Raw genomic sequence first — 9,421 nt, 5'->3', positions numbered from 1 at the left:
ACGATGATAGGCGAATGTACTGTGTCCGATTTGAGTTACGCGTAGTAAATCGTAGGTATTATAAGGCTAGTAAATGACGAATTTCCCTTGTTTATTGATGTCACACTCCTCCCTATTATCTATTCCTGATATATATGTATCCCTATGTATGTCAAAATTGCATTAATCACTGAATGTGCTTGGTGAGGAAGTATTAAATAGAAGTCATCCCCATTTGTCTGACTGTCTGATGCATCTCATGTTTGTTGTAGCTGCAAGACCCAATGCACCATGTTCAGTATACTTGGTGCAGTTTTCACGACATCTTCATTATCTGTATCACCTTCCTTTGTAGTGTATCTAGTATGAATGCATTACGATTGCATTCTACATTGCATCGCTTCTGAAAAATTACTGTTTGAGACGTTCGCATAGTCACTGTAACGTAAATGCAGTAACGCTTGCTTCTTAAGTATAAAAATAATTAAAGTTATCTTTGGTGAATACGACTAAAATGTGTATAATACCTGTAAGTCTTATTAGGTTACTTATGATTGAAATTGTTGTTGTATTTGACAGAAACATGTGCCAATGTACTTTATTTATATAGGAAGTGCAAATCATGTTGCTAGCAAACTAATTGTCTGTGTTCTGTTGTACAGAGGTCAAGTTCGAGTGCAGTGTTTCAACCGGGTGTGCAGTACAGAACTATCAACATCACCATCCTAGACAATGATTTGCCTGAAGGAGAGAAGGAGTTTCAAGTGGAGCTGCTGAACCCAACCGGTGGAGCACAGATAGGTGATTATTATTCAGAGACAGAGAAAAAGGTTAAGTGAGAGTGACAGTGAGGTGAAGTGAGAGAGACAGGGAAAGTGAAATATATAGAGTTTGGGAAGGAGAAGGAGTGATAGAGAAGGGGGTGAATGGAGGGAGAGAATGAAGGAGTGAGAAAGCGGGTGAGCAAGGAAGAGGGACCATATGACAAATATACTGAATTTTATTTTTTGCACAGGCGTTGGGTCGACTATCAAGGTCATCATTGCTTCGTCGGACGATGCATATGGCATGTTCCAGTTTGCAGATACATCATTAAGTGTTCAAGGACAAGAGTTAACAGATATTGGATCTACACCTATACATCTCACGGTATTTAAACAATTTTGATTAATGTTAATCTTATTTATTCAACTGTAGATGTCAATTAAGCAGTTCGTGGCATGGGTAACGTGCAGGCAAGCATACGTTCTTGGTGAGGAAGCAAAATTCAAGATTGTGTCCAGTTTTACTTTTTTCTGACGTGTTTCTGAAATATAATGTGTTTTTGCTGTACCAGTGCGCCACATCATTTTCTTTATTGTGATACTATATTTATTGGTTTGTAGGTTCACCGGCTAGGCGGAACTATCGGGCAATGCTACTGGTGTACTGGATAGGTATTGTCCTGATCCCGATCAATGATATATTGAACACCAAACGGAGTCGTGTTCCTGCAGCCAGGGACAGAGGCAGAGTGGCTGAATATTGAAATTCAGTCGTGTGTATGAAAACATCCCATAATTAGCCTCCGCCAAGGGGTTTGCAGGAAGGTTATGTTTTTCAGACCGGCATGTGTTTGTGGTTTTGTGGTGTTTGTGGCGTTTGTTTGTTTGTGTACAGCCTATACTGAAAAAGTTATGGACGGATTGTCCATAAAATTGCTCAGGAATAGGTCAGAAATGGGGTAACTTAGAATTGATTAGATTTTGGTGGTGATCCGGATCCAATATAATTAATAATTAATAAAATTTTTCAGGATAGGTCAGAGAATGGGGTAACTTAGAAGTTGATTGACATTGTTGGTGGTGAATCGCGGATCCAATTAATTAATTTACTTAAATAAAATTTTCCGGATAAGTGCCAGAAAATGGGGTAAAGCGTTAAGAAATATTGATGACATTTTGGTGGTGATCCGGATCCAATTAATTTATTATAATTGAATTAATTAATTAATAAAAATTTTCACAGTGAGAGAATTGAGCTGACCTTGGCGAGAGGTCTGCGCTTCGCGAGTGCTCTATGTTATTATATGGGCGATGGTAAATCCGATTTGAATGATATTGTTTACTATCCGTAAAGCAGAATAATTGCACTGTTAAACCAGGGATTAAAACGGATTGGTTTTACAGATTGCTGGTGATACTATTCCGGAGCTTGACGAAGCCTTCCTGGTTAAGCTTGATTCTGTCACGAGAGGGCGACTTGGTGACAATGCTAAGGTCATCTTCTTCTCTAACCGTTCTTGCAAATGATGACCCGTATGGAGTGTTTAGCATTGACCAAACTGCTAGACCTATACTGGTGGAGGAAGCCAGTAAAGGTATAATCTGGTAGTTACGTGTCATGTTGAATGAATTTCTGTCATCCCATTTTAAAGCATTTTGCCTCAATATTATGATAAATGGGCCATAGCGTAGTAGCAATATAATCATGAAACGTCAGAGTATAATTTCTCTAAAAGCTTTGCATGGGGGGGTGGCGGGGGGGGGGGGGGGTGGGGGGGCGTTTGTATCAGAAATAGAGTATTATCTATATTTAGATTTCTTTTTTGAGATTTTTTCTTTATTTTTATAATTAGTACTATATATATATCGGTGTCAGCTTATAGTCATTATTGTCAATATGTCAAGCTGTTGTAGACACAAAGTAAGCATTCTCTCTATTATCTGCATTATTCATTGTAGATGTTGAGATGAAAGTGTTACGACATGGCGGTGACATGGGTATGGTGATGGTCAACTACACCACTCTGAGCCTACAGATTTCTTCCCCATATTTACCACTAGTTGTTTGGAAGAGCAGGAGAACTGGATTTTATGCCCGCTAAAAGGCACAGTGGTATTTCAGCCCAACCAGACGAATGCTACATTTCGGGTAAGTTGGCAAAAAGATTTAATTTTTGTATTATATTAAGAGATTTTCTGCATATCCAAAGTATTTTAACTAATCTTAAATGTATGAATTCCTTTTGCATTTAAATTATTAATTGATATAAATTTATCTACACAGATTAACCATTTTGGACGATAACATTCAGAGACAGCAGAAGAGCTTATTTGTAGTGCTAATCAAGTGTAACATTTCTCCCAGGCAAAATCATTACGCTCCAGGTGAGAAGGACAAGCTGTGAATATGAAGAAATGTAACGTAAGTGAGTATGAGGAGGGAGATGTGGCACGGAGCTCATCCTTATTGTGGGATCAAAGCTGGGAGTAAATAGCAGAGCGTGAAATTCATGACAGCCTTTCAGGCAGAATAAAAGAGAAACCGATGATATAGATGGACATGAGAGAGCAGAGAGAGAGAGAGCGGAAGAGAAGAGAGAGAGAGAGAGAGAGAGAGAGAGAGAGAGAGAGAGAGAGAGAGAGAGAGAGAGAGAGAGAGAGAGAGAGAGAGAGAGAGCGAGAGCGAGAGCGAGAGCGAGAGAGAGAGAGAGAGAGAGGAAGAGAGAGAGAGGGCAAGAGAGCAAAGAGAAAAAAGGCACAAGCTATTATTAATCTCATTCACATGTACTTACAGTTCCAAACTCCGCCAAGGCTTGGAGCAATCTGACACTGTCTTATGGAGAAATTATCATCTTGCCAACGACCGATGCCAATGGCGTTCTTGGAAGCTTGATAAGAGAAGTGTTTACAGTATCAGAAGAAAGTGGTGGTCAATGGTATAGTGTTAAAGTAATTCGGAAAGGAGGAATTTTGTCAGGTTGTCCTCCAGTATTCTCGCCTGATAATATGTAATACAGTACAAAACCTGCGAGTAAGAACCAGGTTTTTTAAGAACCTGTTAGGCCTAAATTTTGCCAGTTATGATACCCCCTTCTAATCGAAGAGCCTGTTTAGCCTAAAATTTGAAACAGGTTCTTATTTTCTAAATCTAATAAAAGATGTTACAGTTGGGCGAAAAAGATAGATAAAACATTTGGATCCTTTTTTGGAGACACTTTCACATCCGACCGCGAGCGCAAACGCACAGGCACAGCACCACATTCAGCGCGACCCACACTACACACTACACCTTATCACTCCAATTTAATACACATGTAAATGCGCAATGTTGAAAATCTAAATTAGAATTGTTATTGTTGGCAATTAGCCATAAATACTGTATATATATGTTTATATCTCCATGGCCTACACATCAGCAATATGGAAGAGTGCTTGTAAATGACTGAACATTCGAAGCCAGGGAACCATATACCCATGAAAAACATTTGGGAATTTTCTTTAGAAAATATGAACCTTATTTAAGAACCTTATAATAGCCTCAATTTGTCTAAGTACGCCGATTTATTAAGAACGCTGTGTAGGCTACACTTGGGCGAAAATGCAGGTTCCTTAACTTTCGGGTTTTTACTGTAATATAATTTATAATAAAATGTTTTCTGCTGACATGAATGAATTAGAAACACGTTTCTAAAGAACGTTTTCTGAATAGAACTGAAGTTAATAAAACGTAGTACAGCATTGATTATAGGAATTCATATAATATGAAGTTCAATTCAAGAAAAGAAAAACATTCGAAATTATAGTAATAAGGAATTGAACTAATAAGTATAATTTAATATATATATAATCTTTATTAAATGTGTTTCAGGTGAGTTGTGAAGTTTCTGGTTACCCATGGGCAATGCAACGCAAAGGTTTAGACTACAGCGTTGCGTTCTCGGGAGGTGGTGCTCCTACAGTGGTGACCCGAAAAGGAAGTCCTAATCGTGATTATCAATTGACAGTTGCTGCCTGAGTTGGCAGAAACTTTCACAATCACGATTTGACTAACGCAGACAACGGGAGGTGCTGTAGTTGGTCCAGTGAGGGAGACAGAGGAGTCGTGATAGTATGAGTCTGATGATCCACGTGGAGCTTCAAAGTATGTACTGTGCAATTATTTTCTTTAATCAATTATAAATTAAATCAATTAATTCAATTTTTAAATTCAAATTATCTTATAGCCATTCTGTTTAGCCTTATATAAACCCTATAATATTACTATCAAAGTGCGTTACAATCAAATAAGCTGCTATGAAATCTTTCGTTGTTTGGTAGGTATAACTATTTTAGAACTAGTTATATATCCATATATAAAAACTAACATTTAATAAAACCAAGTGCAATTAACGCTGAAAGAAGCCTTTCTTCATCCAGCGGTTTTTAAATAACAGTCTTGATCAATGGGCTACAAGTGGTTTTTTATATATTATCCTTTGTTTAAAATTTATTCTTGATTTTTTTATAAATTATGATAATATTTTTATAAATATGATTTTTATAAATTTTTTATTCAGGTTTGAGAGTGTTAGTGCGTATGTCAGAAGAAGCCCGAAGGCAGGCACTTAACAGTGTCAATACCGTATAACTGTGATCAGAACTGGTGGCAGAGCTGGGTGTTGTTGGTGTCACCTGGACAGCTTTCTTTACTGGTGAGTTCTTACTGTGTGTGTTTTGTTGTTTCTATTCGGTAATTGTGTGCATGTGGTTATTTGTGTTTATTACGGCTAGTAGTGACTAGAAATAAACTTTTGAGAAATATGATAAACAACTAAATTATCCTCAAGCGTAAGTGGTTAAATTCTATGTACAGTATAGTCTCCAAAAATTACTAAAACATAATATTGTAACATAAATATAATTTTTATATTAATGATAGCAATTCTGGAAAATTCTTTTTTACAAAGCCAAAATCATATAAATGTTCTTGTTAAACAGCATAATATAAGTACTTTGATTTCTTGGTCAGCTGTTAAATATGTCCTTAACTTAATCTGTGTTGGTTGCTCTATTGATCAAACTGTGTTGCAGGAGGTGCAGTCAAAAAAGCTGAATAAAACCCACCAGTGGCAGCAGCTGTAACTTTGTCACTACACCATGAAGCTAGACAGCACTTCAATGTTTTCAATTGCTACGCTGATGACATACAGAAGGGCCCTGAAAGGTGAGTTATGAGCATTCGAATAGCTGCGCATAAGTAACAACCCAAGAATTTAAGGATCCTGACTGGATAATAACTAATACTATGACATAATGATAATAGGGTAATATACGTATAGTAATGTATATAATTATATATATATATATACACAAACATATAATATAATATATATATATATATATATATTTAATATCATGAGTAATATATTCTATAGGTTGTTGAAATTCGCTAATGAGAAGGCAAACTAGATGATGCACGGCATATGAAGAGATATGCCAATGTGTAATACGTTGACGGATGGCATTGGCGCAACCGCAACCCACATGGGGCCGTGAGTTTGCTAAAAGCGGTTAACTAGTTAGCCTGGTAGAGAACTGGAAACAACTGACGCCTCAAGATATTGAGCTGCATAGAATGTGAGTATTGCTGGTGCATGAAGGAAATGTAAGTGCTATATTTCGGCATCCATATTGCATTGAAAACGAATAATACATTCTCACCCAGTGTATACTCTCCAGGCCTTTAATGCATGTTTTGTGAGATGTTCCTTCTGAGCTAAAGCTTAGTTTGAGACAGTCCATAAATTCTCAGACATACCTTAATTGCCCAATTGACATGCCTTAATTTCGCAGTGGCGTTTACTTTTAACAACCCTATCACAGTCCTGTGTGTTTTCACAACTTGATGCAGCGTATACTATCTCCAAATTGATCGAATTTTCCTTGTGTATTGGATTCGTGTTAGCGGTGCTATGCCTGTAGAATTGATTCCAATTAGCGATTTGGGATGAATTTCCCTGATTGCCCCAGACATTCCTTCAGCAATTCCTGAGATGAATCTTGCCTACCCATGCACATTGACAATGAGGATAGCTGTGGCTGTGCTGTCATTAAAGGACATTTCTTTCATGTCTTTGTCTAACTGGTTAATTACATCAGGAGTAAGATAATATAGATCTATATTATCTTACTCCTGATTACATGTATACGTATTCCCAACATATCTCTCCTATGTTTTGTTGTAGAGGCTGTTTAAGCGTACACACACAAGCAATTGCTTCAATATTGTTTCTCAGTAAATGCATAGGTGACAATTGGCACAGCCTTTGCCATCTCATAATATGTATTGAATGACTCGTCGATTGTCCAATAATAAAATTTGATTTTTATCCGTCAGTGGTGCTACTTATGGCCAGCTGAAAGTTTACTACTCGACAAAAGCAAGATGGATCTTGCAGACCTTGTAAACGCTCATGGAAAAAGAGAGGTGGACTATTTCAGTGTGGAGCGTGGCTATCCCCCAAAACGGTCGGCAAATGTGGTGGATGTTGGGCGAACGCCAAAACCTCTCCAGGTAAATATTAAGCCATTGACATCGTCATTCTCTCGCTTATGTCTTTTCGTGCTAGAGTCGGTTCATCTATCTCATTGTTGTGGTTTTATTAGACGTTTCGGTTCGTGTCTATTAGATATAAGGTGAGGTGATTATAAGGTAACATTATTTTCATTTTTTGCCTGATATGTAGCAGGTTTCTGTTTCTGCACGATTTCTAACTGTCCTATTTTAGAGGTATATGTGTAACACATTTTTCAAATTTTAGAAAATAATTTCCTTTTGTCTCATAATGTCTTTTTCTTTCGCTGAGTGTAAGTATATTTACATTGTTTGCTATATTCCAAGAACATACTTACCTTTATTTTTTTGGAAAAGACAGTGTCATTGTCGAAAACATTAAGGTCTGAGCAAGTGTGATCTTTGGCTTTGGCATATGTATAATAGATAAAGAGAAATACTGAATTGGTGAATGCCATCACAAAGTTTCCCTTTGATTATAAATATATGTCTCGTTACATCAGAAAAAATCACAACCAATTAATACAACAATTATATAAATTTGATAATTTTTTTTACATATATAGTAATCGTCATAACATCAAAACCAATAATATTATGATGACGAATTAAGGTAAGAGGGTCTCATGATGTATGCATAGTGGCGTTTATATAAAACAGTGTTAATATATGATTACATTATCTATACCTATTCCTATTCTTATTGAAGGCTAGTGAAACTGAAAACGACATCTCTGTGAGTTTAGTGTGGTTATCTGTTCATGTATAAAAACACACGTCTTTGTTATACTTGCATTGAAATAGTCATGATATTTATATTATTCTCTGTTCGTAAATGCATTTGCTGCACATTCACGATTTTTCTGTACGTCTGTGTGCTGCAACATTTGACGAAACGCACTAGAATTATCCCAGCAAGGTTTTAGTTTGACTCGGTGATATTTTTAGTGCGTGGATATATGCAATCACATGGCGCATTATTTTTTGTACTTATATACAGAAGTAAGAAGATACATCCGGCACTGAACTGTTTTGGCAAAAGATCCAATTAAATTACGTGGCAACTGCGCTACAAGTTTGCACTATAATGTTTATGCTACGAGTCAGATAGTACAAACAAACTGACCACAGTTTCATATCTTCAATAGGTTTAGACGAGTTTTGTGTGGCATGGTTCAAAGATAGCACTGTGATATTTACATCTAGCTGTGTGTACTGAACATAACTAAACCGTGCAGTATACCGATGTTCACAAAATCAGAAGTGTAGGTGTGTCTTGAACATCATGTGCTGCGTATTATTTTGGAGTGAATAAAAACAATTTGTTTTGTTATTAATAATTGAATATAAAAACAATTCGTTTTTATTCACTGCTTATGTTATGCGAGATAGCTTTGTTTAGAATTATTACTATAATAAGTTACATAATAACAAAACTGTATATAGTAAAACAGGTTGTAATGTATTATAATATATACAGTTTTGTTATTATCAAGCTAATTTATTATGGCCAGGACTTCCTGTTGATGTATACAGAAATAAGTATAGAACTTTGTATTTTCTATGCTTATTTGATTATATCATATAATGTGTAGTATGTATTATTACATCATATATGATATGTATTTACATTATATCCATTGCAATGAAATAGAGCTGATGTGTTTCAGGCCATGTGCTCTTATCTGCCTGATAGAGAAGACATGTAATTAGTTTTGAGCACAAAGCAGACAGTCACTTGTGTCAGTGCGTATATCACGCCACCTGAATCTGGGTATGGTCAAAAAGCACAGCTTTACGTCAAGGACAAGTTCAAGGTACCATATATAATAATTACACTATAAATTGAGTTGTAATATATGTTAATATATATGTGTGTGTGCGTGCGTGCGTGCGTTGTGGTGCGTGCGTGTATTTATACGTTCACGTATGCGCGCGTGTGTGTGTATAGAGAAAAGGTCTAATAATTTTAAATTATTACCATGAAGTGAACACGAAAAAATAACATATCTCATAGATTTAGTTACCATACAGTGTATACACATTTAATTGTATATAAAGTTGTGTTCTATCTCTAAATATATATATATATATATATATAATATATATAGTTACTAATTGGAAA

The 9,421-nt window shown here is 36.1% G+C and overlaps 2 protein-coding genes and 1 long non-coding RNA gene across 8 annotated transcripts in view; all 3 read left to right on the top strand.

Annotated features, from left to right (window-relative positions):
* LOC106805788 (G-protein coupled receptor 98-like) overlaps positions 1–1,508 on the top strand; it is a 41,880-nt gene extending 40,372 nt beyond the window's left edge. For all 3 annotated transcript variants that reach the window (XM_014807516.1, XM_014807518.1, XM_014807519.1), the window contains exons 31-33: positions 642–780; positions 995–1,128; positions 1,365–1,508. In XM_014807516.1, coding sequence (XP_014663002.1) covers positions 642–780; positions 995–1,128; positions 1,365–1,415 — 324 coding nt within the window. In that variant the 3' untranslated portion in view covers positions 1,416–1,508. The remainder of the gene's footprint in view (positions 1–641; positions 781–994; positions 1,129–1,364) is intronic.
* Positions 1–9,421, top strand: part of LOC106805786 (G-protein coupled receptor 98-like) — a 65,706-nt gene that overhangs the window by 7,890 nt on the left and 48,395 nt on the right. The window contains exon 1 of one of the 4 annotated variants that reach the window (XM_014807514.1): positions 9,040–9,113. The exons of the other annotated variants lie outside the window; for them this stretch is intronic. The gene's annotated coding sequence lies outside the window, so the exon portion shown is untranslated. Of the gene's footprint in view, positions 1–9,039; positions 9,114–9,421 lie in introns of those variants that run through there. 4 annotated transcript variants of the gene reach the window in all.
* Positions 2,167–3,052, top strand: LOC106805793. Its single transcript, XR_001393472.1, has 3 exons — positions 2,167–2,338; positions 2,703–2,892; positions 3,028–3,052. It is a non-coding gene; the product is annotated as an uncharacterized LOC106805793 (long non-coding RNA).

The sequence above is a fragment of the Priapulus caudatus genome, unplaced genomic scaffold, assembly GCF_000485595.1.
Source record: "Priapulus caudatus unplaced genomic scaffold, Priapulus_caudatus-5.0.1 Scaffold127, whole genome shotgun sequence".
NCBI classification, from domain to species: Eukaryota; Metazoa; Priapulida; class Priapulimorpha; order Priapulimorphida; family Priapulidae; genus Priapulus; species Priapulus caudatus.
This window is presented reverse-complemented; position numbering and strand designations above follow the sequence as displayed.